The sequence below is a fragment of the Eutrigla gurnardus genome (assembly GCF_963514095.1).
Source record: "Eutrigla gurnardus genome assembly, chromosome: 4".
In the NCBI taxonomy this organism is placed as follows: domain Eukaryota; kingdom Metazoa; phylum Chordata; class Actinopteri; order Perciformes; family Triglidae; genus Eutrigla; species Eutrigla gurnardus.
Window position 1 is genome coordinate 27,281,352 of NC_139918.1, and position 27,995 is coordinate 27,309,346.

At 44.9% G+C, this 27,995-nt stretch overlaps 2 protein-coding genes across 4 annotated transcripts in view; one reads left to right on the forward strand and one right to left on the reverse strand.

Moving 5' to 3' along the window:
• The window catches only part of LOC311011818 (solute carrier family 22 member 23-like), a 31,352-nt gene extending 26,751 nt beyond the window's left edge, over positions 1 to 4,601 (reverse strand). Inside the window, exon 1 of the mRNA XM_084006959.1 lies at positions 3,988 to 4,601. Coding sequence (XP_083863085.1) covers positions 3,988 to 4,431 — 444 coding nt within the window. The 5' untranslated portion in view covers positions 4,432 to 4,601. The remainder of the gene's footprint in view (positions 1 to 3,987) is intronic.
• The window catches only part of LOC311011815 (desmoplakin-A-like), a 190,217-nt gene extending 162,240 nt beyond the window's left edge, over positions 1 to 27,977 (forward strand). The window contains exons 1-24 of one of the 3 annotated variants that reach the window (XM_084006948.1): positions 11,332 to 11,727; positions 12,928 to 13,012; positions 13,093 to 13,211; positions 13,302 to 13,446; positions 14,905 to 15,030; positions 15,105 to 15,164; positions 15,256 to 15,423; positions 15,965 to 16,069; positions 16,158 to 16,253; positions 16,345 to 16,470; positions 16,589 to 16,741; positions 17,141 to 17,295; positions 18,091 to 18,217; positions 18,300 to 18,486; positions 18,578 to 18,819; positions 18,917 to 19,098; positions 19,209 to 19,347; positions 19,969 to 20,162; positions 20,266 to 20,428; positions 20,902 to 20,985; positions 21,066 to 21,173; positions 21,842 to 21,940; positions 22,022 to 23,836; positions 24,278 to 27,977. In XM_084006948.1, the coding sequence (XP_083863074.1) occupies positions 11,477 to 11,727; positions 12,928 to 13,012; positions 13,093 to 13,211; positions 13,302 to 13,446; positions 14,905 to 15,030; positions 15,105 to 15,164; positions 15,256 to 15,423; positions 15,965 to 16,069; positions 16,158 to 16,253; positions 16,345 to 16,470; positions 16,589 to 16,741; positions 17,141 to 17,295; positions 18,091 to 18,217; positions 18,300 to 18,486; positions 18,578 to 18,819; positions 18,917 to 19,098; positions 19,209 to 19,347; positions 19,969 to 20,162; positions 20,266 to 20,428; positions 20,902 to 20,985; positions 21,066 to 21,173; positions 21,842 to 21,940; positions 22,022 to 23,836; positions 24,278 to 27,475 (8,127 nt within the window). In that variant the 5' untranslated portion in view covers positions 11,332 to 11,476 and the 3' untranslated portion in view covers positions 27,476 to 27,977. Of the gene's footprint in view, positions 1 to 11,331; positions 11,728 to 12,927; positions 13,013 to 13,092; positions 13,212 to 13,301; positions 13,447 to 14,904; positions 15,031 to 15,104; positions 15,165 to 15,255; positions 15,424 to 15,964; positions 16,070 to 16,157; positions 16,254 to 16,344; positions 16,471 to 16,588; positions 16,742 to 17,140; positions 17,296 to 18,090; positions 18,218 to 18,299; positions 18,487 to 18,577; positions 18,820 to 18,916; positions 19,099 to 19,208; positions 19,348 to 19,968; positions 20,163 to 20,265; positions 20,429 to 20,901; positions 20,986 to 21,065; positions 21,174 to 21,841; positions 21,941 to 22,021; positions 23,837 to 24,277 lie in introns of those variants that run through there. The other 2 variants (XM_084006950.1, XM_084006949.1) reach the window with 2 other exon arrangements.
• The last annotated feature ends 18 nt before the right edge of the window (positions 27,978 to 27,995 follow it).

The window sequence follows — 27,995 nt, forward strand, 5'->3', positions numbered from 1 at the left end:
CAAGTGCGAGTTACAGCATCGCTGGCACACAAAAAAAAAGGGTTGAATTCCGGTAATGTGGCAGGGGCGGTGGCAAGGGGTAAGGGGTGAGGGGTGAGTCCCCTCCCCCTGCCTGGTGTGCATTTCACAATATTTGTGATTTTCTTGCAAAATGTTAGAACGTGAGGGATATTGGAGGCGAACCGGAGTGATTTAGGGACTTCTCTGTGCAACGTTTCCCCTAGTGAGCAGGTGTGGCTGATCCCGTTGCTAGGGACGACGCATTCTTTTAAAAGGACGTAATTGGATAATTAAAAAAATACTAAAAATTAGTGTGTAAAGTCGATAGGACTGATCATAGGATTTGGCCACGATTTAGACCTCTAAACACCATTTTATGTAGCGAACATCTCTCTTCCTCAGCTCTTAATCTATTCCACATTAACGTGGGGAAACCACTCAGCTTTCAGCCTTTTCTATGAGGCATGAACGATGATGAATACATGAACACGGTGACCACCGCGTTTTCCCCGAGAGGCCACATATCTTAACGTTGTGATGACGTTCACGTCTGAGATGTGAGCTCTTCTCTAACGACATCCAATCGAAGCCACAGCTCTTCATCATATATTCCTCTCCTCGACTGATTTGTCTTTCCAGCATTTCCTCCTTTTAAAAGTCAGACTCCCGACGGTTTTTCATCTTAAGAGCTCTCTAAGGACTAAGATGCTTTGTGAATAACGATCAACAATAGGGGTGGGAATCACAGAGTAACTCACGCTACGATAATATCACGATATTTTGCCCATGATAACGATATCGCAATTCTGCGATACACAATATATATTGCAAGAAATCATATCTACGATATGCATCACAATATCCGTGTATCTGAAGGAGAAAAAATACCAGTGGAAAGGCAGAAAGCAGGAATTAATCGTATACTGTGTTTATTCATTCAGCTTATTCCCTCTTTAACACTGACTGAACATGTCTATACGTCATTCCAACATAGACATAAACTGGCAAAAGGCCAAGAGGTCATGAAGTAGTGACTCAAAATGGTGACACGCTTAATGCATGGATCCGTAAATATTCGTTTATATTGATATTTGGCACCAGTGTATCGATATCAGAAGTATCACGATATATATCGACATTTCGATATATTGTCCCACCACCAAACAACAACAGACCGAGCTGAATTCCATCGGACAACTCTTAAAAACAAACTCCCTACAGGCGGAGGGTCTCACCCCTCCTCACCCCTCCCTCCCATGTTCACCCCTCCTTATCAGAACGCAGCCTGCCTGAACACTCCTGTCACACTGCAACAGAGCTGTCTCCCCCCCGCCTTCATTGTGTGTTGCTGACTGGATATCTGCAGTCGGGGTCATAGCCTTTTCTTTTTTTTTTCGACAGCTGAGACCGTTTCAAAGTGTCCCACACTGGTCTGGGGTCTGCATGGAGCCGGACCAGCTGGGTAAACAAGTGCGATGGGACACGGCGGAGCGGGGAGGCCCCCAGACCGCCGTATCGTCTTCCACGTCTACGGGTGTGCGACCTCCAAGCTCGGGGCGTTTACCCGCCGGTGGGCTTTTATCTCCCTTATCACCCTCAGACAATTCTGACCTTGAAGAAAAACAACAACTCTGAAGAACGCTGATTAACTGCTCATTGCTTTTCTCCATTATTCAACTACTTGTCTATGAAAATGCTTCTCAAAGAGTCTTCAAACATCTCGTGTTCAAAGAGTCTTGTGTTTTCAGACATAAAAGAGACGTTCGGTTTGCTCTCAAATATGACAAATAAAGTTCATTTCAACTGTAAATGAATGGGCAGCAATTTAGAGAATGGATTCATCATTTAGGAAGCAAAGATCTGCTGCTTTTCAATTGGAATATCTTTTGGAGGTTTTTTTTTTTACTGTGGATCAGACAACATAAGCAGTCTGTGGTGTAACCATAGCAACCAATATCCCTCACGTTCTCACTTTTGTTTATTTATTTAATTCCAAACATTTTGCAAGAAAATCACAAATATTGTGAAATGCACACCAGGCAGGGGGAGGGTGGGGGGGGGAGGGGACTGGCTTTCTGTCAAAAAAAACAAACATTTTCTGACATCTTATCGACCAAATGGAAAGGATTCGGCATTCTAGATGAATGAACAGTTATACGATAAAGTCACGATTAACATGCTTTCGGGCACGAGGTTGCAGAGAGACTCCATCCGTCTTCCTCTCCGAGCAATTAACCAGTCTCATTCCTAGAGGGGAGCTCGTGGGGGGGGTAAGTACGGGTCTCCACATTAACCACTTTGGATCCACCACCATCGCTGCCGTGTTCCTGTGCTGCTGATCCGGAGGCCGTGTGGTAAACAACATGCAGACCTGTATTTACATGATTCCCTCGTGTGATACGGAGGGTCAAGAGAGCAACGGCGAGGCATTTCCTCGCCGTTGGAAGTCTGCTCTGCGTTTTTTTTTTTTTTTTTTTTAGGGATCGAGTGTCAGGGATAGCTGAGCCCAGTCATGTGCAGTTACACCACGGGGGAGAGGGAGGGGGGGGGGGGGGGAGAAACGCAGAGTCATCACATCCCACTGTAGTGTCACTTCCTAGTTTATGTGCTGCTGCTGGCGATGGCGGTGGCGGTGGTGGGGGGGGTTCTTGGAAGGGCGAAAGACCAGTTGTCAAAAGAGATAAGGGGCTGATTAAAAACTCAGATTCAGGTTTTCTGGTTGGACGTGGACCGCGTAGTTCAGGGAGGACGAGCCGGTCGCTGCGGTTTGGTGGTTAGTGTCAACATGACATTCTCCGTATGCGTGCAGAGGCAACACGGATATTAGTATCTACAGGTTAAACAACAGCATGGGGGCGGCATGGTTTTCAGGACCAAACCCCCCTTCATATGGGGAAACTGAGAGAAGGGACTTTACGGTTCTACCCGATCGATTTCCCCTCACGTAAGCTTATAAATGGGTGTAGTTCATACAAACTCATCCCTGCCAAAAAACTACAAAATCACCCTGAGGACAGCACATTAAATCAAGAATTTAAACTGCCCCACCTCCCCTGGCTGAATTAAATGTTGCATTTTATTTGCCTGATTTAAACAGAGACATTACTCGTCCTTCAGCAGGGAGGCGTTCAAGGCCCTGGTTGTGGCCAAACTCATTGATCCATTGACCCCTTTCTCCTCCCTGATAAGACTCTGAAGATGAAATCACATCATCAACATGGATGTCAAGTTTACACAGAGAGCCCCCCGCCCTCCCCTGGAGGATCCAGTGTCACGCTTTTCAAAACTAAAACCTGATCTCTGGACGTAAACGCTCACGCAGCATCCACAAACTGGAGAAGAGCTGATGAGCGGTAATGAGAGATAAAAAATTCCTCCTCCGGCGAGCAAACTCCACGATGACAGCAGGCCTACTGTTTCTTGTCCAGATGGGATTATTGCAACAGAAATGGTGGCGTGGGGAGGGGGGGGGGTATGAAATCTGCAATCCCACCTCACTTGTGTTTGGGTGAGGACACTGATTGGTTCAGCCGGTTTTTGCTCATTGCACTATTCTTGAGAGTGGACTAAATGACCTTTGCTCCACATCAAAAAATCGATGCCCCTCTATTCCGTCCATTACGCTAAAATTCCACAAGCACTGGCACTTTCCCCCCCACCACCACCACCACCAACACGCACCTCCGATGTGCCAAAGGTGGCGTCTCCCCACGGTGGGTCACACTCGGTGTCAGCTGTTGCGATGACTCACTCACTGTCAGCACGCACGCGCGCGCGCACCTCACATGAACGATGTTCACGCAAAGTGAGGAGCCAAAACAATATGCGAAAATCTTTGGGGATACAAACGCGCGCACGTTTCTGCGCCAGTGGAGACAGTGTGTGTGTGTGTGTCAGAATGTCCCCCTTACAACAGGATGCATAACACACACACGAGCACGCGCGCACACACACACACACACACACACACACTGAGGGGCAGCTTACCTTGGTGACCACGTTCTGCACGAGTCCCTTGCTCAGCTCAAACGTCCACTCGCTGCACCGACACTGCATGTCGGCCGTGTCATTGTGGCCGCCGTAGCTCCCGTTGGCGTGGACGTAAGCCGGCCGCGCGACCGTGCCGTTTTTGGGGCTCCCCGACAGCGACGACAGGCCCGGCCCGGTGTGGTTGGTCAGGTTGGCGGCGGGCTGCACGCATGTGTTGTTGGGCTGCGCCAGCAGGAACACGTCGGAGTACTGGCTGAAGCCGATGAAGAGCGCCGGGATCCATGTCAGCACGATCAGCTGTTTCTGGTACTTCCCGAACCCCCCGAGGAACGGCAGCACGGAGCCGTCGATGCGGAGCAGCGGGCCCGGCGACGTGGTCTCCGGGGACACGAAGCCGTTCTCCGGTTGGTGGTCCTCCGTGTCGAGCTGCACCACGGCCATCGTGGGTCTCTCGCCGATAGATGCCTCCGTCGTGTAGCGAAGCCGGGGTTTGCAGTGCCGCCCCCCTTCCTCCTCCTCCTGTCCTCCTCCTCCTCCCTCCCGTCGACTCCACAATGCGTCAATGCCCCTCAGCTCCGGCGCTGAACGCCGCGCGCACTCAATCACTGGAATGGAAATAAGACGCACCTCTTTATTATCAGGAAGCACTTCCTTCCGTCCGCCACCGCGCGCGCGCGTGTGTGTGTGTGTGTGTAGGGAGCTCGAGCTCCGAGACGACGACGGAATGCGATTAATTAAGCAAACGACGAAAAGGGAGGGGGGGGGGGGTCTATTTCCTGGTGTTTCCTGTCGTCTCGCGCACCTGTCGATCAGCTGTGTGGCCACGAGGGGAAGCCTTCCTGAGGGAGCTACAGGTAGACACACCTGCCCGCGAGGCTGCGCGTCCAACCCAACATGGCCACCTGTAACCATTAGCAACCCACTCCGAGGGGGCGGGGCGGGGAGGGAAGGGAGGGAGGGGGGACACTCATCCTCTAGTTGAGCATTTTGAGTGAAAAGCAGTTTTTTTTTGTATATTTACAACCATCTGTTAAATCTGTGCTCATATTAGTTGGCAACACATGTTGTGCAACCATAGCAACCAATATTCTTTTGTTTGTTTGTTTGTTTATTTATTTTTGGAATCCCAAACATTTTTGCAAGAAAAATCACAAATGTGAAATGCACACCAAGCATAGGGGAGACGGGGGAGGAGCTAACTGTCCCCGCCCACTTCTAGAGCAATAATAATAAAAAGATAAAAACAAAAAGACTTCCCACTTCCACTTTAACTAGCAGCAAAGGTGAATCATAAAAACAGATGATTGCTGTGTAAATAACTTCAGATCCAACTCTCTTGTCAGCTGTATGAGGATTCTATTTACATTAATTAAATTAATTTCCATTCTGTTTAAGAGGAAAATGCTGCACTTTTTTTTACTATATGTACCTTAAAGTTTTAGTTATAAGTGACTTCTGAAGATCAAAACAAAACAAAAAAAAAATCAGCTGATAAAACATGATGTATTATGAGATAAACACAGCACTGAGTCAAGTAATTCCACTTAGCTCAACCTTTACCAACATTAAATGGATCAAAATTAAAAATTAAAAATGGAATTGAAGAATGGATTCATCATTTAGGAAGCAAAGATCTGCTGCTTTTCAATTGGAATATCTTTTGGAGGTTTTTTTTTTGACTGTGGATCAGACAACATAAGCAGTCTGTGGTGTAACCATAGCAACCAATATCCCTCACGTTCTCACTTTTGTTTATTTATTTAATTCCAAACATTTTGCAAGAAAATCACAAATATTGTGAAATGCACACCAGGCAGGGGGAGGACGGGGGGGAGGGGACTGGCTTTCTGTAAAAAAAAAAAAACACTTTCTGACATCTTAAAGTTTTAGTTATAAGTGACTTCTGAAGATCAAAACAAAAAAATATATAAATCAGCTGATAAAACATGATGTATTATGACATAAACTACACAGCACTGAGTCAAGTAATTCCACTTAGCTCAACCTTTACCAACATTAAATGGATCAAAATTCAAAATTAAAAATGCATTCCTAACATATATTATCAATATATTACATTTTGTACATTTTGATGCTTATACTTTTGTACTTTTTGTAACAAATTTGAAATGAAGGACTTGTTGTGGTATTACTACTTTAACTTAAAGTAAACTGCCTGGTGGGGAAAAATCAAATCAATATCCTCCTTATGAGCAAACAGCTCTGCAGTTATAGATATTAGTAGGCATAAGTCGTTAATAATGAGCTTCTTCTACTACAATCAAGCAGTCGTACATTTTAATTGGTAGTTATCAAATGGATTTTGTTCCAGATGATCTTCAGCCAACTGCTTCCCTCATGACCTGGCAACCCAAAGCTTTTCCTTATGCATCTATAAAAGCGTTAATCAATTATTTAGATACTATCAATACAGCCATAACTTATTAACCTTTATAAAGTGTGCTTTTGGAGAGTTGTGTAGAAGCATGTCAGATTTCCTTCAGGTGCTTTGTTGCACATTTTAATTAACATATGCATTTTAATCAGTGTCAAATAAGATTATTAGTTATTTTTTTTAATATTTTACAGTCGCTTCCCCTCATTTTACTGAAATTCCACCACTTGTTTTGCAAGAAATATAAAAAAATATGTTTTATTGTGAAAACATAAGACACGTGGTCACAAACTTTATATTTAATCAAAGACACAAATACATATTTATTATTATTATTATTATTAATATTATTATTATTATTATTATTATTATTATTATTATTATTATTATTATTATTATTATTATGTGTTGAATTACAAAATGTATCTGAACAGAACAGGTGTTTAACGATGCTTCACCCTACTGGCCATAACGTGCTATTACATACTTCTAAAAATATAATCATGCACATTCCATTTTTTTATTAGTTTCTCATTCAACAACTGCAAGTAAAGACATTTGATTATTATTATTATTATTACTTATTTATTTTACAATTTTGAAACTGCAATTCATCTTCTTTTTTTAATGTGTTATTTTAAAATTAAGCCCCCACAAATGTGTCATATTGGAGGAGACCTATTCTATGATATATATATGGTATATAGGTATTACTGCATGCATAGCAAATTGCCAGGCCCCATGGTTAGACCCCTGAGGGGTCCCAGGGAGGATGGCTGGTGTCTTGTGTCTGGTTACACACTGATGCCCCCTGGCGGCGAACTGCAGCAACAACCATTACTTTCCTGTCACTGCAGCGTCTGCAGCCTATTTCTATATCTGGCAGCAATCATGCGACACAAACATGTTTAGCATTTTGTGTTTGTGATTGTTTTTCTTCCTTTTTTTAAATTCAATGTAATGTAAAATGTTTACAAAATAAAAGACAGGATGTGTCAATGAAGCTGTTATGTGCAAATTATTAATATGTACTAATGACTTTTCTTCTTTTGCACGCTGTTGAAAGATACGTCTGAAAGATAATAATCATACATGCATTTTTTTTTTTAAAAAACAACATGATAACATAATTGATCTGCACCTTCCCCGACCCGTCAGTCAGACAATGCCTTCCGTTGCAGCGTGGGCAGAAAAACGTGGCTTCGCTGCGAGCCAACAGAAACCGGTCGACCGTTGCACCGGCACACTATCTCACCGTTTGTTATCATTCAAACCTGCTTTGTCCCTCCCTAGCAACTCATACAGGTGTGTCCAGGACCCCGCCCCAGGCCTGGTGTGTGTGTGTGTGTGTGTGTGTGTGTGTGTCTGTCTTTGGCTCTTAAAACTGGCTGGTTACACATGGAGGTGTAAAACTGAAAAAAACAAACAAATTCCAGAGGCGTCACTCAGCTTTCACTCTGCATTGAGTCATTCAAACTTCTTCTGCCGTGAAAAGACATTTGTACTTTTCCTTTTCACAGTCAGAAAACAATGTAAATGTTTAGATTTATAGATTTAGATTGTGATAAAAAATAAAACAACAACACAAACATAACATAAATGTGTCCACAGACAATAAAAACACTTTTAGTGAAGGATGGTTTCAAAGTCCAAGAGATAGACTCACACACATCGCTGTGTGATTTATGACTTTGGGGTTTAGTATCAGCTTAGAAACACAGATACACTCACACACTAATGGACTGTAAAGAGCCTTCAGATAATCTTCCAGACGATAAGCAGATATAGAGAAAAAAAGGCAGTTAACACAAATCATTTATAGCTCCAATCATTGAGAAACGGCCTCATGACTTTGGATTTGAGAGGCTTCAAAGACATGAGGATGGGTTTACATTCTTTCATCCCAAATATAGTCTTCCAAAATGTAGTTTAACATACATTATAAAGATATATATATGATAATAAAGTATTCTGCACCAGGATTACACACCTTTAAAAGAGTATTTAACAATGTAGGGAAAACTAAAAGTATAATAGCAGGTACATTTTTAGATTTTGGGGTGATTTTTCTCCCGTAACACGTCTTCTTTCCGAGTCAAAGAAAACATCCAAAACACTCTTATTCTCTTTAATTTGCCAAGAATATGAAGACAAAAAAGATCTTTAAAGGCTTTCTGAACTCATGACCTCAGTATTTATGAAATCTTGATAATTTCACCCTCTTTTTTTGTGTTTGTCAGACGTTTTATTGAGTTCATGCGGGGACCTCGGGTCTGTCCATCACTTGTCTCGTATGATGCGACGCTGATGTGATCCGCGGCGGTGGAAAGTCTGAGGAAGCATCTGTGTTCTAACAAGCTGCCGGCGAAACTGAGATCACGGTGTTAATACGTGTGTGACGATGTCAGTCTGATACGTAATTTAATAAACCAGCTGTCAGGCTTGTTTTGTTTTTTCTTGCTGTGTACTCAGTGATGATGTCAGAGCCAGTGTCTGGAAATGATGTCACATCTGCAGGTGTCAGAGGTCTCACAGTCACCGTGAATCACTGGACTTCGTATGTGAGAGTTCACCTGTTTCCATTAATCATCGCTCAGCTGTTTTGGTTTTACTGTGGGGGTTTTTTGTCGGAGCAGAATGCAAACATCAAGTTAAATATTTATTCCCCCGAGCCGAACAGTCAGCAAACTTTCACTCTTTGTGACAGAAAAGTCAAGGTTAAAGAGGAGCATTATGGGAAGGCTCAGCCTGAGGGCCTCCGTGTTTGACAGACATGTTACTTAAACCATCCCTGCACTATATGGCACACTTCACCGTGACCTGCCGCGACCCCTCCGATTCCCATCATGCAACACATTAAAGGTGCAAACGTGGAATAGACAACTCCGAGTCAGATGTACGTCTGAGGTCTAATGAGGCCGAACCCTCGTTATAATGAACGTCGTTATGCTTCACTATCTCATCACGCGGTCAGGTTCACTGTCCCGCCGTTCAGTCTTCATCCGAGGGCTGTTATTACTCCAAATCATACGTGCACGGTCTTGCTGTGTCTTTTTGTTTGCATGACATGCGTTAAGAGCAGGGAGGGGAGAAAACAAACAGGTGAGGCAGACCCACCTGAGCCAAGCGGGGGTAAAAAAAAGAAAGTAGGGTGTGTCCCTTTACGAGCGTTTGAGGCTGGCCTTTTGAGAAATTTGTCATTATAATAGATGAGACTGCAAAAAAAATAAAATAATAATGATCGTGGGAGGGACCGGGACATGTCGTGCCGAGTTTGTCAAATATATATAAAAAGTTTGAACATGAAAAAAAAAGAAAAGTAAAAGGTTAGTATTGATTGGATGGTTTTGAAAAATTCCAGTTCAGGGTGTTGGTTTACCACGGACATGCCTCCCTCTCCTCCTCTGTCTGTTCTCACACTTCTGTGTGATGTTGTGTGTGTGTGTGTGTGTGTGTGTGTGTGTGTGTGTGTGTGTGTGTGTGTGTGTGTGTGTGTGTGTGTTAGTGGCTAAAGCTCAGGGCTAAAACAGCCTAATGCAAGGTATGTGCTTTTCAAAAGCAGTGACACGCCTACCTGTGGCGTGTGTGTGTGTGTGTGTGTGTGTGTATAGGAACAGAGATAATGGACTAATTAACATTAAAATATAATATTCTCGTGTCACTTGGTCGTTGGCTTCAAGCAGCTACACGCCAGAACGCCGACCTCTCCAACGACTCCTTTTGACCTCAAGAATGTTGAACCCGGGACGACACATTCTTTGTGCAGCCACTATCTCGGCTCGCTCCACCGGGGATTAAACGTGTTTCCAGCTGTAATCTTTAATTATTGTAAATCTTACAGCATAAACACTCACAACAGGCTTTAAACAAACCCATACTGATCACAGTATTAAGCTGAACCCACATCTAAAGAGGAATTTACATCATGAGGTTCAGTGAATGTATTTTATAATCTTTGTATCCATGACAGGGGATATGCACATTGATAAATATCACTTAAATTAATTATTAATAATTTATTGAATTCATTAAATTAATTTCCAACTGTCACCCCTTTGTAAAAAATACATAAATAAAGCAAAAATAATGCAAAATCAGAAGAGGAACTGGATGTTATCCCAAACAACAAATCTATTAATTATAAATAATCCAATTCAGATTTACCACGGAGATGATTACATGTCTTAATAGGATGCAGGTCTAATTCCTTAATAACCAAGAACAAAGTAAGACAAGCTTTAAAGGGACAGTTCACCCCCAAAATCAAAAATACATGTATATTTACTTACATGTAATGATATTTATTCTGGAAATAGAAAGGTCTGTTGGTTTTTAATTTTTTTTTCATATATATATTTTGATGATTTGAACGCCAGCGTTTTATAAAGTCAGAGTACAGATAAAAGTCAACTTTTTTCATTTTATCCATTCAACCTTTATTTATACTCGAGACATCATTGACAATGACATCAAGTCACAAAAGATCAGGACAGTTTTTTTACTTGAGTAAAAGTAAAATGACTCTGAAATGTACTCAAAGTATAAAAAAGGTATAAATATTTCCCCTGAAATGCATTAAAAATAAAGCCTGTTTTCAAAATAAAGTTCAGATATTTGTTTTGTAGTGGAGTAAAAGTAAAACAAATACTCAAGTAAAAGTAAACACATTCTACGTATATGTGTACTTCCCACCTCCCCGGCATGATAATCTCCAAAACTATTCAAACTAATAAAATAGTTCTTCAGGTGAGAGGAGAATGGTGTATATGTGTATTATTTTTAAATGGTGAACTGCCCCTTTAGATCGCATGTTGTAATCCACAATAACGTCGGAATTAAATGATTAGAGCAGTCTCAGTCGTTCCCACACGCAGTCAGGAGTGTTTCGTCAACACAGCGAGGTGTGGTTTGTCTCCAAAAGCGGCCAACAGACGCTTCCGCGTCCTCACAGCGCAGCGGAGGGTTATCTGCGCAACAGCGGAGCGCCAGAGAGCGAGAGAGAGACGGGGAGGGGAAGAGGTGCGCTGTCTGTCTGCCTGTCTGTCTGGATACTTTTTATTCTTTTTACAACTTTCTCCCAACAACACCACCATGAGCTTGTACGGCTCCAACCAGCGGCTGGCCTCCATGGGCCCGAGGAGCAACTCGCGGCCGGACTTGGCGAGTGCGAGTTTCCGAAACGACGTGTTCGTCGGTGGAAACGGCTTCCAGGGGGAGCTCCCGGAAGGCGGATACACCTACACCACCTTCTCCAGGTCGTCCATGCACGGCGGGGGGGCTCCCAAGATGCAGGTCAGCATGGGAAGTGGAGGAGGTGGAGGAGGAGGAGGAGGGGGAATGAGGTAAGAGCTCCGAGATCACCTGTTGCGTAAAGTTTGGAAAAAGGGGGAAAAAACACACGAATTGTCTTTTATTCTAACAAAGGGAATTAAAATCATAATGTCCAAGCAGAGCTTTAGGTGGGGGGGTGTTATGAAACGTCACCAAGGCCACCGCCAGCTCACAGACAGGTTAATGAGTGCTGCAAAGCTACCTCCAGGTTAAGTTCCTGGTCTTTCTGCAACTAAAAGTCAGCTTTCAACACCTCGAACACATCTTGAACTCTCTGAGTAAAACATACAAAAAAATGCTATTTCTTAGTGTTTATAGTTGAGCTGCAACACGCCCCCTGATGATGTCACTGTCTGGTGTTGTAACAGTGAGGCTCCTTTTTTATTCAAATGTCTTTATGAATGATTAAACATGAAAAAAAAGAAAGAAAGTGAAGAGTTGGTGACCCCTCGGTGACCTCACAACCTATAGAAACACTGGAAACAAGGAATGAGTTTGGATGCAAATATATTTGTATTTATTTTATTCCTCACAGTTATTCCTTTGTTTTTTTCTCATGTGTAATCCCTCCCATGCACCCAACGGAGCCCAGCTCATCAAATAATAATAATAATAATAATAATAATAATAATAATAATAATAATAATAATAATTTAATAACAGTAGAAGCTGAATGTTTGATTTCTAGTCCATTGTCTTAAAGCGTATCGTTTTATTTTTGTATGCATCTCCTGTATCCTCGCACATTAAAGCATTTTTACCCCGGTTCCTATTTCTGTGAATTATTATGTACATTTTTATAGTTTTTGTTAGTTTTTTTAAAATTCAGCCAGTTTTGGGTTAAAATTCTAAAAAGGATCTTGTTTTCTTTTTGTTTCACTTTCCGTGAAATTCAGTGATTATAAGCATTTATACCAGTTGAGTAACTTATTAATAGTCTTATATTATATGGAGCAATGCTCATAATAAAAACATACAGGAGAAGACTGTATTTATTTTTTTATACTTTGTTTTTATTAACACATTTACAAATAAGACTAGAAATAGAAAGGGCTAATAAATAGAGTTGGGTGAGGTCCATCATGTCAGATACTGACTTTATACCCTCGCTCAGAGGGGAGCCTTCCTCTGTTTATTTAGGAGGTCACATTTATGTTATTTTAAACTATATTATGACCTCTAAACATGTTTTGTTTTCCCCTCATGTGTAGTGCTCAAGCCATCCATCAGAAAGCCTTGTTACTGACCGGCCACTGCCAGGAATACCTGCAGAGAGCCAAGATGATCCTCCAGGGTGTATGTATTATATAAACACGTGTTTTAATATCACATTGTGGCGTGAGGTTGGATGTTTATGTTTATGTTTTTTATTGCAGGGGGGTCCAGCTGTGGACGTGGACAATCAGCTGATCATGGCGGCGGAGGCCATGGAGCAGATGTCGCTGTACGGCAGAGAGCTGCAGCAGATGCGTATACCGCACGACATCTTCAGAAGGTGTGTAAGCCGAGTCCTGGCTAACATAGCCTCATCGAGGCAAAGTCACCGTAAGGACAATAGTAATTTTATTTGCACGCATCTCTGCAGCTTGGAGCAGTTCCAGCACATGCACGGCGCCCTCCAGCAGCAGTTAGTCGGCGGCAAGACCATCAGACGTAACCTCGGCAGCGTGGGATCCCAGGAGGGAGGCCGGATCTTCAACGATGCCATGGCCTGGATCGCCCAACAGAAGGTGAGCTTCTCCTATATCTATATATATATATATATATATAACATGAAATGTGTGTGTAACTGAATCATCTGTATTCCACTGTTATGCAGACGTATGACACAACTATAATGTTTTCTTATTTTAATTTGAATTTAATTGTAATCTCTGACTATCATTAAACGATGATGCAGATCAGTTGATGAGATTATTCCTCTGATGGGTTTTTATGGAACCCGTTTGAGCGGTACGAGTGGTTGCACCTGCATGTGTGTGCATGCCTGTACTGCATTAGTGTGCAGGGAGACAGGAGAGAGGAGAGAGGTGGGGGGGGTGCACTTAGCCTATCACTTCTTCTGACCTCCTGTAACCGAAACCATCTGGACACGCTGCCAAAACCTGATCCGTGGGTGTAGGAGGCCGTGGGGGGGGGGGGGGAGGAAGGATTGAGACAAAGGAGAGGAAAGAGCTGAAAAAGAGAGAGGAGGCACATGAAGAAGCTTTGGGAGCAAAACGAAAAGTAGAAGTGGAGCGGTGTGAAATGTGACACTCGGCGCTGAGTCAGATGTCGTGGGACGGCATGAGGAAACGCCCTTCTATACCTCCTCAACCAGAAACACACCCTGTCACTCTGTCACCACTTCAAACCTCACCCTTTTAGATTGTATTTCATCGTTCACTCCCCCCGCCTCCCCCTCCCCGTCATCAGCTCTCTTTTTAAATATTTCTTTTTGTCTTTAACTTTGTCGTGTTAGGTGCAGTTCTACTTCGGACATTTGCTGTAGAATCTCCTTAACGAGCAGCTTCAGGAAGGAAAAGGGAGCGGTGGGGTTGAACAAAGGCCCTGGGCGAACGAGAGAGAGAGTGAGGGAGGGAGGGGGGGGGGGGGGGAGAGAGAGGGAAAAATGTGAGAGAAGAGAGGGCCGGGCTGGGCTTCTTATCAAAGCTCAGGGCTGCTAACAAGTGGAATAGTTGGGATAGTTTCCTGCTTGACAACAGGTTTAATGACTCTGCGCTGACACCTAGAGGGCAAAGAGGGGTAGTACACCAGGGAATTCATCTGTTGGAGATGACGAAGGTTGAATGAAAGAATGAAAAGGGCTCGCTCTGTGTTTTTTATTGTTACAAAGATGAAAAGACTTATGAATCCTATTACTTTAAACTTCAAGTTTGATTTGTTTAGATACCTTTTGTACAAAATTGCAATACAAGTTGCTTAACAATACAATGAAAAAAATAAAGCTTAGTCCTCGGAGCTGTGTTGTCTTTGCAGTGGTTGGACAGTTTATTACATTAAACATGATTACTAGTTTATTTTGACTCTTTTCCAAGTATGCCGTCCAGCTGTTGTACAAACAAAAAAAATTTATTTTGCAGCTGAAAATAGTCCCAACATGTATCAAACAGGGCTGAATCGCACTCCTGGTTGAGTAGCATTTGCTAAAGACATTTTCATGAAACTGTGTGATTGTTGGCCTGCAGCGGATGATCGAGACGGCTCCGTGGGGCGACGACTCCGAAACTATAGACAAGCAGATCACAAACCACAACAGAAACCACAGCTCCATCCAGAGGAGCCAGGAAGTAAGCCGTGCCAAAGATGAACTGGTAAGTGCTCTTCAAAGAGGATGGCTATGTATGAATAATGGATACAAGTGTTGTAATATATTTCTATTTTAAAGAACATGAGGGGTGACAAGTACAACCTGTCCATCCTGGAACAAGAGTGGGAAAGCCTGCAGGTACAAACAAACTCTTTTTTACGTTTTTAACATGTTTCTGGTTTGCAGCACTGCGTTCACACACACATTTTTTTTCCCCTCGCGTCTCTAGAAAATGTCCTACAGCCGCGTGAACCAGCTGCGTGAGCTGCAGGGCATCATCGAAGAGATCTCCCGAGGCATCATGTGGGTGAACGAGCGGGAGGAGGAGGAGCTCATGTTCGACTGGGGGGACAAGAACATCGACCAGTACATCCCCAGGAAGCAGGGGAGCTACTCGGTAGGAAAACTCCCCTCTTCTGTTTGTTGGTTCAAATCTTCAAAACACGTGGGATGATAAAGATCTACGCTCCTCATGCTGGTTTCTGTTTTAAAGTGGAGGAAAATTAAAAATATTATCATTTAAAATGGATTTCCCGCCATTCTTCACATGGATTAAACATCCACCTGCTCCAGTGTTGATCAGTTAGATATGAAAACCAAGCATGCATCATGGCATGTTGACAGAAAGTCAAAAAACAGAGCGGGCACGTAACCATGGTAACTCACCGTCACTCCTGCATGCATAAGAGGAGAGGTGGAGACGCTGCTCAGCTGGGAATAAATTAGCAATATAAGAGATTTGTGACTCTGGGGAAACCTGAAACTTTATCAGTTATGTATTTTATTTGAAGGATTTAAAGGATTTTGAAAATGAAGGATTTATTGTGTATTTGATTTCCTTCAGGTTTTAAAGTGTATTTATTTGTAAACTGATGAATAGGCGGTCTCCTTAGAGTCCAAAGTCTTTCGGGGGTCCCTGACCTTTGCTCTCCTCACAGGGGATGATGAGTGACCTGGAGGAGAAGGAGAAGGAGCTCAACAAGCTGAAGGTGAAAGCCGACGGCCTCCTGAACAACAACCACCCCGCCGCTGATAAGATTGAAGTACGGTCTTTTTTTGTTTTCCTGCTCATCCTAAACGGCACATTATTCTGTTTTCTGGACTGACGAGTCTCCCTGCCCCCCCACACAGGCCTACATGGACACCCTACAGACCCAGTGGAGCTGGCTCCTCCAGATCACCAAGTGCATCCACGTCCACCTGAAGGAGAACGCCGCCTACAGCCAAGTAAGAAGAAAAGAAGGAAAGAAAGAAGTATCGCCCCGTGTGTCTTTGAGTTGTTTCATCAAAACTTATTTTTTTGTTGTTTTTGCTTCAGTTTTTCAAGGAGGCCAACGAGACCTACGCCAAGCTGCAGAAGGAGCACGAGACCATCCGAAGCAAGTTCACGTGTGACAAGGGCACGCCGCTGGATAACCTCACGGAGCTGCTGAGGAACCTGGAGGTATCTAACAGAGAGTCTGCTGGTGAACCGGTCCGGCCGGTTTGTTTCTTTTTAAATGCGATGCGTCAGCGAGTCTGTGTTCCTGTTTTGATTTTTTTTTTTTTTTTTCTGTTCACAGAGAGAGAGGGAGCGCATCATGGAGAATAAGAGGCAGGTCCAGAGTCTGGTCAGCAAGTCCAAGACCATCGTCAGGCTGAAACCTCGCAACCCTGAGGAGAAGAGCAGCAGCCCGGTCATCGTCCAGGCCTTATGTGACTTTAAACAGGACCAGGTGGGATATATACTGTATATGTTCTTTTCTCTTAACAACAATAATAATATTATAATAAAATGTTTTTATAAAGCGCTTTCCATCAAAGTGCTGTAAAACAAGAAGAATATAAGAGTAAAAACGGTAATTTAAAAACTGTTCAATCCAGAAAAAAACGTTCACAGTAAAATAAATAAATAAATAAAACACAGCAATACAACTCAGGACTCATATGTAGCAGTAAAACAATGTTGCCAAAGCATCAAAATATACATAATTTGTCCCAATATTAGGGCAGTACACAATAAACAGTGATATGAACCTTAACATTGATTTATATTAATTATATAAACAGTATATTTTATGTCTCTCTCTCTGCGTTTCCCTCTGTTTGATATGTTTTTGTTTTTTTGCCCCCAGAAAGGGATTTTAAAAGGCAACGAGGGAATCCTGAAGGATAACTCGCAGCGCAGCAAGTGGCTGGTGACGGGACCCGGAGGTCTGGACATGCTGATCCCCTCCGTGTGCCTGCTGATCCCCCCGCCCAACCCGCTCAGCATCAGCCTCTCCAGCAAGTAAGAACCGCCGTCAGTCTGCAGGGAGGGGATGACGTATATGGGAGACAAATACAGGCTTCTTCTTCAGGGGTTAGGGTTTTATTTTGTTGACTTTGTCCAGTTTATCAAAGATTTTTATAAGTTTTTATTTAATGCGACTAATTAATCGCATGTCAATTTGTTATTTCTAAGGAAAAAGCAGCATACATTTATTTGTATTTTTTAGGGATGTCCCGATCTCATTTTTTAGTTTCCGATCTGATCCCAATATTTCCCGATATTGGTTTTCCGATACCGATTTCCGATATCTCTTTTTGTGTTGGCAAACAGCATTTAATTTCCTGTACATTAAGACTCGGCGACTCACTTGTAGTTATTTTAAAATGAATCACTTTATAACTAGCTAACCTATGTGTCCGCTCCACGGCTGATGCAATAGAACAACAACGACAAACAAACGTAACAATGGAATCATGGGAAATATTAAATATTGATCGGCCATGAAATTTAATTGGATCAGCCGATCCCGATCCACCGTAAAAACCCCGGATCGGGACATCCGTAGTATTTTTTGTCTGAGCTTTTCCACCGTGAATAAAGGCATCAACCAATCACGTCAGATAGTGTCCAAACCTTTCCTTTTAAAAAGTGTTGCAAAATTCACAATTTTGATGCAACATATTCGCCCCCTCCCTGTGTGTGCAAAGGCCTTAAGATGTAAGAAAATAACCTTAAAAAACACAACATATTAAGGTCATTATTACATGTTTTTCATGCGGCGTCTGCATATTAATGGCTTGTTGCTTTTTCTAGGAATGAGCAGTATTACGAAGCCATCATGAGCATCTGGAATCAGCTCTACATCAACATCCCGAGTCTCATCTCGTGGCAATACTGCCTCAAAGACTTCAACCACATCAACTCCCTCACCGTCAGCATGGTACGACTTCACAACCCAGTCTTGCCTTTTTACCGTTCCGGTTTCACGTCTCATCTAACTCCTCCCCCTCGTTGTCCCTCAGCTGTCTAAGATGCGTCCAGAGGAATACCGCAGCATCATCAAGAGACTGGAGACTCACTACCAGGAGTTCCTGCTAAACAGCCAGGGCTCGGAGCTGTTCGGGGAGGATGACAAGCAAAACATCCAGGGCCACTTTGACCAAGCTCAGAACTACTACGACACTCTGATCATCAAGCTGCCGGGTTACAGTGAGTGTTAAATGTCTGATTTTCACAGAAAATACTGCCGTTTTCTTTTTATTTCCACTGGATTCAAATGTTTCCGCCGACCGATTTAAAGGGGATGAAGCGGCGAAGCCTGAACCCCCGAAGCCCACGACTCCCCCGATCACCAAGGTCGAAGTCGTTGAGGTGAAGAAGCCTCCGCCGCCCACCTCCACCATCAGCCTCACCCTGCTCAGCAACCTGCAGGAGCTCCGACGCCGGCTGGAGCTGGCCGAGTCCGGCCTCACCAGCCACCTCCACGTCCAGCTGGGGGAGAACGGCGTGCACGAGTGCTCCGTGCACATCCAGAGGCTGCAGGTGTGTTCTTACCAATCCAAAACGCAAGGTTTCTGAGAGAACTGTAGATCCACAAAATGATGCTTAATGTAACGTATTATTCTATGCCGTCATCCAGAACGTGCATCAAGACCTGGACTCCATCCACGATGAGTACCTGGGTATAAGAGAGAAGATCATGAAGAAGCTGGAGGGGATCCCGGCCGACTCCGAGCAAGCCAGGTTCCTCCGCTCGGAACTGGAAATCATCAACCAGAAGCTGGGAGGCCTGCAGGGTCTCTACTCGGCCTACCACCAGAGGTACGTCATCTCCGTCCCATCGCATCGCCTCCTTATTTATCCTGGAAGAAGGAGGACCAGAATACCCTTTTATAGTGAAGTCATTTAAATGTAATGTCTCTGTTTAACAGGCTGTCGGCCCTCCAGGCTCTGCTCCAGAGCCTCCTCCAGGTCGAGGATATCGTTAAGGTCCACGAGGCCCGGCTCACGGAGAAGGAGACCACCTCTCTGGACCTTCGGGAGGTGGAGAACTACCGGAGCCAGCTGAAGGTTTACACACTTTTTGAGATTCTTACTCTTTATAGTTTAGCGGTCTTTTGCTTTTCCAGAGAAGACTGGAGACGGAGGTTAATTAGTAGAACCGCAATTAGCAATGCTAAGTTATCATTTACTATATATTTCTGCTATATTTCTATAATCAACTGAGATACTAGGAAACTGTGTGTGACAACATAATAACTCCACACACTTTCAGCTTTCAACACCAGTGATGTAAATTTAAAAAAATACATTTATTAAAGTGATGTCTTTTGCTTTTGATATTTTGACTACATTTTTGCTCATAATACTTTTACTATGGAGCAGGTCCTCTTCACAGAGTGCATGTTTCTACAGAAGCCCAGAATGGACAAACTTCTTGATTGCATGCTTCTACATTTTCTGTAGTTCTCCAGCGTCTTTTTTAACGTTTTCAGTGCATTACTTAACTTTTAATGGAGTATTTTAATATTGCAGTTTTGCTATTTTCTTATTTTAGTAACGTTTCTGTATACTTCTTCCACCACTGACACTGACAAAAAAAAAAAAACATCTCAAATTCTCTGTAAATCAGATGGGAATAGGAAGTCTGGTCATAGTTTAAATGTTTTTTTTATGATTTGTCCGTTAAAGCAAATGAAGAGCGATCTGGAGCTAAAGCGAGACCTGCTGACGGCCATGGAGTCCGACCTGGCTAAAGCGGTGCACTGGAACGGTCAGATCTCCGACTCCTTCCACAAGTGCGACGTGGACTTGTCCAAGTACTCCGAGGTGGTGGGTCAGCTGTCGGACCGCTGGCGCCGCATCCAAACCCAGATCGACAGCAGGTTAGCGACGCACGTACACATCCCACATCCTCTGATCGTCTTCACCGGTAACAAAGCTAAAAAAAACAACTCATCCTCTTCCTCCCACACTTTCCTTCCTCAGAGTGTGGGACCTGGAGAAGCAGGAGAAGCAGCTGAGTCACTATCAGGAGACCAGCACGCTCCTGCAGCAGTGGATCGACAATGCCAGGAAGCGCCAGGATACGCTTCAGACGCTGAAGCTCAACGACATCCAGACTCTGATGGACCACCTTAACCAGCAGAAGGTCAAAAAAATACACATTAATATGATTCCAACCTATAATAAGCAAATATAAATCTTCCTGTGTGTTACATTTTGTGAAATTGTGATGTAGAAATGCCAATATAGAATTAAATCTGGCAACAATTATTATTTTAATGGCTTAGCATTGTATACATACATCATTACAAATGACTTTTATAGAAAGATAGATAGATAGATAGATAGATAGATAGATAGATAGATAGATAGATAGATAGATAGATAGATAGATAGATAGATAGATAGATAGATAGATAGATAGATAGATAGAAATAGCAGTAGAATTATAGTGCACTACACATTGTTAGTGGCCCGGTTTAATAAGCAACACAATTGTAATAACATTATTAAAGCTCTTGTCTTTTATTATCATAATATTCCAGTTCTCGTCTAATATTCTGGTTACATAATGAGAATTCTTGCGGCTGTCGGATTAAATGGGTGAACTCTGCACAGGCGCTTCACACCGAGATCAAAGGGAAGCAGGAGAAAGTGGAGGTGGTGCAGAAAAACGCCGACACCTGCGCCGGCTCCATAAAGGTAGGTCGTTAATGAATATTTCACTGTGAAACTCAAGTTAACAAGCTGGGTATAAAAATGTAAATGTGTGTTTGTTTCAGGACTACGAGCTGCAGCTGGCCTCCTACAGCTCCGGCCTGGAAACGCTGCTGAACATTCCCATCAAGAGAACCATGCTGCAGTCGCCGTCCACCGTGGTCAGACAGGAGGTACGAGGTTCTCCATTACGGAAACCCATTTTCTGTTCATTATTAATGCACAGGTTAGGCAAGTATTGTAAGCTAATATTCTGTTCTGTATTTTACCTATTTATTAGGCAAGGCAACTTTATTTGTATAGCACCTTTCATACACAAGGCAGACTCAAAGTGCTTCACATCATAACATGTCATACAATAAAGTGAAATAGAAGAATTAAAAGAAAATAAAGGCAAAATTAAAATGCATTACAGAAAGACGAGGAGAATAAAAACATATTTGCAATAATAAAAAAAACAGTGCGGAGAGTAAAAGATTTAGCAGAAGGCTATAGTGAACATAAAAGTTTTCAGCTATTTGTTGCATAGTGACTAAATTATTATAAATTATTATATTGTTTTATACTCATGCATCTGTTGTTACACTGTCTTATCTCAAATAACAATTAAAACAATGTTTATTTACGTTATTTTATTGTTTATTATAGGGACAATACATACATTGCCACAAATAGTTGGGAAAATGCGATGTATATAAGATACAGCTAATTTGCATTCTTTATATTATGATTTCATGTAATAAAACCGAATGAAAGGCCTTTTTAAAGCTCTCACTTACTCGTAATTAACCCGTGGACGTTCGACATCAGTATTCATCCTCTAATTTGAACTCCTCATCAGGCGTCTGACGTCCAGAACCACTACATCGAGCTGCTGACCCGCTCCAGTGACTACTACCGGTTCCTCGGGGAGCTGCTGAAGAACATGGAGGAGCTGAAGGTAGAACAATAGTTAATAAAATATATATAGTATGATTTTATAAAGTTGGTGACTGACTTTCTGTTCTTTCGCACCTTTCAGATCAGGAACACCAAGATCGAGATGCTGGAGGAGGAACTGAGGCGTCTCAAGGGGGACATCCAGGATCACGGCCAGAAATACAAGTCTCTGGAGGACCTTTTGGCCCGCTACAAGCTGGACCTCAGCAAGGCACAAGACCAGCTCATTTCTAGCGAGGAAGTGAAGAGGACCACGGCGATACAAGTCAGCACCACCAGGGAGAGCCTGGACAGCACGCACAGCCAGCTTCAAGATCTCAACGAGCAGCTGACACGCATTCAGTACCAGCTGGAAGAAGAAAAGAGGAAGCGGAGGTTGGCGGAGGAACGCTACACGAGTCAGCAGGAAGAGTACGAGGCGGCCGTTCGCCGCAGGCAGAAGGAACTGGAGGAGCTCAACTGGGCCAAGATTGACTTGGAGAAGTCTGTGAAGGACAAAGAACGTGAACTGGAGAGGATGAAGCTACTGCTGGAGGAGGAGGCCACGCGTCGACGTAACGCTGAGTCCGAAATCTCAAAGGTAAGAGCACAGTGCACCCAAGAGGTTAATCAACTTAAGCAGACATACGAGACAGAGATCCACGTCACCAAGACCACCATCCTGAAGACCTCGCAGCAGAACGAGGAAGATTCAACGGAGCTGAGGCTGCAGCTCGACAGGCTCGCGTCTGAGAAGAGAGATCTGGAGGAGGAGCTGAGGAGGCTGAGGCAGTCCATCGCTCACGCCGACGAGCAGAAAAGCAGAGCAGAGCAGGAGGTCGGCCAGCAGAGGGCGTCGCTGGCCAAAGAAACAAGGATGCGCAGCGAGCTGGAGATTCAGCTCAGAACGCTCATGCAGCAAGGAGGAGAGGACGAGGTCAAACTGAAGGAGGCCCTCAAAAACATCCAGGAGAAGTCCAGGCAGATCAGCATGCTAACCTTTAACCTGGAGGAGGAGGGGAAGAAGAGGAGGGCTCTGGAGCTGGAAATCAATCACCTGAAACAGGTGGAGGCTGAGCTGAAGACCAAGAGCGCCTCCTATCTGGAGTCCATCAACAGGCTTAAAGTGTCTGAGCAGGAGATCCGCATCACCCGAGTGGAGCTGGAGAAGCAGACCAGCGAGAAGAGCAAGGCCGAGCACAGCTCCACCAGGCTGCAGAGCCGCATCCGGGAGCTCGAGTGCTCCCTGGACGGCATGGAGGCCGAGTTGGAGAAGCAAAAGCAGGCGAACCAGGAGGAGTTCACGCGTAGGAAGAGGGTGGAGTCCGAGTTGGAGAGGATGACGCGCACCTGCCGGGAGCACACCACCACCATTACCACGATGAAATCGGTCCAGCTGGAGGCCTCCAACTTCGAAAAGAAGTACCAGCAGGACATCGGCGCCCTGCAGGAGGCGCTGGACAAGAGTCTGAGGGAGCACAAGGTCACCAAGCAGGAGCTGGCGGCCGTCACGGCCGAGCTGAGGGCACTCAAACAGAAGCTGCAGCAGGAGCAGGCTCGAATCCACGAGCTCAACCAACGCAACGAGGGCCTGTACAAGACCATCGAGGAGAAGAGCCGCCAGCTCAACGAGCTCACCTCCGAGATCGACAAGCTGAAGACTCTGACGCAGAACCTGACCAAAGAGAGGTTGAGGCTGGAGGAGGAGCTGAGGGTGCTTAGACAGGAGAGGGATGAGCTGAAGCGTAGCAGAGACGCCATGGACGGAGAGAGCTCCACCCAGATCTCGGCCTTGCACGTCCAGCTTCAGAGTAGCACCAAGAGGACCACGGAGCTCCAGACTCTCATCAATGACCTGACCAAGGAGAGAGAAAAGCTTATATCGGAAATAGACAAATTCCAAAAGCAATCGATTGAGGTATACTTGATTGCACTGAAGGATCCGCTCCCCATAATCAACTTTTTTTTTCTGCTTCTGCATGAAAGCTGCATTAAGACAGAGCATGATTTCAAAGTGGCCCTGTTTATCATTTATTTCAGGGGTTTTGCATGAAATCAACTTGCTTACAAATGCTTTTTCTTTGATATGCATGTTGTTCACCCATTTACTTAACTCATACAATAATTGCAATCACTCAATGCATACTAACTGATATCATAAATATCATTAACGTACATTATCGTTGCTGATTGGCTCTTAACATCCCATTGACCCATTGACACCAGAAATAAACTCACAACGTGCTGTAAAGGAAAGACATGTGTAATTGATTTGCATGATCATCTTTTTGCTCTATGCATCACTTGTTGGCGTGTTTCTTTCCCGACACAATAACGTGTTTTCTTCTGTTTTCCGCAGACGTCCATGATGATGCACGACTCCCAAAGCCAATACAGCGAGGTGATGCTGGAGAGGGACTCTTTGCTGTCCAAACTTAAACTGCTGGAGCAGGACAAGATGCGTCACCAGCGCATCGAAGAGGAGCTCACTCGCATCAAGATCACGCTGGACACCGAGCTCCGCAACAAACAGCGGGTGCAGGACGAGAAGAACGCCCTCCTCAAAGACTTCAACTACATGAAGAGCGAGTACGAGCTGAGAGACGGCCACGTCAGGAAGGCGGAATCGGAGCGGGACAAGGCTGACCGAGACAGGCTCTCCCTGCAGAGCGAGATCGAGAGGCTCATGAGGGAGCTGAAGACTGTTGAAGAAAGGTACAAGAGTCGCCTGGTGATCTCTGAAAAGGAGGCGTCGGACCTGGCTCTGAAGAGGGACGCCCTGGAGAGAGAGATCCAGAGGCTGAAGCTGAAACCCAGCACTCTGCCCAAGGAGACCCAGACGGACGAGAGGGTCCCGACCATCGATCCGTCCAAGCTCGTATTTGACGGGGTGCGCCGCAAAGTCACGGCCCACCAGCTGTGCGACTGTGGTGTGATCAGTAAATCCACGCTGGACCAGCTCCTAAAGGGGAAAAAGAGCGTTGATGAGGTTGCTGTGGACATCCAGCTCAGTCTAAAGGGCACTGGCATCATTGCCGGCATGACAACAGGCTCTCAAGGGAAAATTCCATTCACCGAAGCAAAAAACAAGAACCTCCTCAGCCCGGAGAGCGCCCTGATGCTCCTGGAAGCTCAGGCTGCGACCGGCTACATAGTGGACCCTGCATTCAATGAAAGGATGCCCGTGGATACCGCCTGCTCGAGGGGGATTGTAGACACAGACGACAGAGACGCCTTGGCGACAGCTGAAGCAGCCAGCACAGGCTTCAAAGACCCGTACACTGGCAAAGTGTTATCCGTGGGTCAGGCCTGCAAACAGGGCCGCGTGAACAAAGACACAGCCATCCGCCTGCTGCAGGCTCAGGAGTCTGTTGGAGGCATACTGGACCCTGTTCTGAGTGTGTTCCTCCCAAAAGATCTGGCCCTGGATCGCAATCTTATTGATGAGGAGCTCTACGGGGCTTTGAACAAAAAACCCGCCTGCTACCTGGACCCAGCGTCAGGAGAGAAGATAAGATACAGCGACCTCAGGAAGAAGTGTATGGTGGAGCCCGTTTCTGGCTTGCTGCTGCTCCGCGGTCCAGAAAAGCCCATGACAGTGAAGGGTCTCCGTGGTGAAGTCCCCATTGCAGACCTCGTGGCTTCTGATCTGCTGGATGCAACCGACGCCCGCACGCTCACCAGCAGCGAAATTGAAGAAAAGCTAAAGTCCTATCTCTATGGCTCCACCTGCATCGCAGGGATCTACGACGAGGCCAAGGACCAAATAATGCCCATCTATCAGGCGATGAAGGAAGGCCTGCTCATGAGAGGAACAACCCTGGAGCTTCTTGAGGCCCAGGCTGCTTCCGGCTTCATTGTTGATCCGGTTAACAATGTGTTCTTGACAGTAGAGGATGCGTCAAAGAGAGGCCTTATAGGAAAAGAGTTTAAGAACAAGCTGTTGTCTGCAGAGAAGGCCGTAACTGGATACAAAGACCCAAGTACAGGAAAGATAATCTCCCTCTTCCAGGCTATTGAGAAAGATCTTATTGAGAAGGGTCATGGAATCCGTCTTCTTGAGGCCCAAATTGCCAGCGGCGGGATTATCGACCCCAAACATAGCCACCGTATCGATGTCGACGTTGCCTATAAAAGGGGATATTTTGATCATGAGATGAATGAGATCCTGAGTTACGAAGGAGATGATACAAAGGGGTTCTTTGACCCGAACACTAAGGACAATCTGACATATCTTGAACTTAAGGACAGGTGCATGACGGATAGCAAGACGGGCCTGATACTCCTGCCAATCAAAGACAAGAACAAGCCCCAGAAGATAGAGGAGACCCGCACCAATGTCCTTCGCAAAAGGCGGGTCGTGATCGTGGACCCGGACACCGGGCTGGAGATGTCGGTGAGAGAAGCCTATCACCGAGAGCTGATCGACTACGACACCTTCCTGGACCTGTCGGAGCAGGAGTGCGAGTGGGAGGAGATTACTATCAAGGGGTCCGATGGCTCTGCCCGCCTGGTGATAGTGGATAGGAAAACGGGAACCCAGTACGACATCCAGGACTGCCTGCAACGCGGCATCATCGACCAGAAGTCCATCGATCAGTATCGGGCCGGAAAGCTGACCCTGACCCAGGTCGCCGACCAAATTACCAGCAGAAGCAGCAGCACGGAGATGAACATCGCCACCGTCAGCGTTGACGACATGGTCACGTGCAGCAGCCCCACTCAGGCAGCGCCGTCCTCTCCTACTGTTCGCAAACGCTTCAACAGTATCTCCATCACCGTTTCTCCTGCCGAGATGTTCGACGACCAGAGTCCCGTGGGGGCCATATTCGACACGGAGACCTTGGAGAAAATCACGATGTCCGAAGGGCTCCGAAGAGGCATTGTCGACACTATCACAGCGCAGAGGCTGCTGGAAGCCCAGATGTGCACAGGCGGTATCGTCAACCCCGCCACCGGCGAGAGGATATCGCTGCAGGACGCCGTCCATCAGAGCATCATCGACGACGCCATGGGCGCCAAGCTGAAGCCTGCCCAGAAAGCCTACGTTGGTTTTGAGGACGTGAAGACGAAAAGGAAGATGTCCGTGGCGGAGGCAGTGAAGGAGACGTGGCTGCCCTACGAAGCCGGCCAGAGATTTATGGAGTTTCAGTATCTGACGGGGGGCCTGATAGAGCCGGGCACCGGACGCCGCATCACCATCGAGGAGGCCATCCGGCGAGATTGGCTGGACGGCAAAGGGGCCCAGAAGCTTCAGGACACGCGGAGCCACCAGAAGAACCTGACATGCCCGAAGACGAAACTGAAGATTTCCTACAAGGAGGCCATGGACAGCTGCATGGTGGAGGAAAGCAACGGCATGAAGCTGCTGCAGGCCTCCTCGATGTCCACCAAGGGCATCAGCAGCCCTTACAACGTCTCCAACCCAGGGTCTCGCTCCGGGTCCAGGGCCGGGTCTCTCGTCGGCTCCAGGAGCGGATCTCGTAGAGGCAGCGTGGATTACTCCTCCACTTTCAGCTATAGCTTCTCCTCCAGCAGCACCAACAATCAATTCTAACATGCAGCATAGATTTAAACTATACGAGTTATTACCAGCAGTTTGAGTACTTTTCTAACAGTTTGCCTTTCTAGATGTTTTTCTGCGTCCTATGAGACACTGATTGTTTTTTGCAGTTTTTGGTGATTTGGTGTTTTTAATATTACACATAATGCAGATTATAATTAATGTTCTTATTCTAAAGCATAACTATTGAATGAATATATTTGTCATAGCTCTTTTTAATATATGGCTTTTTTATTACAATTTAACAATTTGTTATTTCAAAATATGCTTGTTCACCTCGGCTTCAGCGTGCAGTCAAAATTAAGTGTGCTGTTGTTTATTCGTAGTTGTTTTGCCGTTTGACTACTACTTTTTTCATTTTCAAACATTTTTATTAATTGCAAACGCTGAGGTTTAGCTTTTAAATACATGACAATGTAATGATCACATAAGAATATTCCCTGCCACTAAAATGTTATTCTCACATGATTGAAAATAAAGTTGTCGTAACTTTGAATCGTTTGCTTGTTCATTT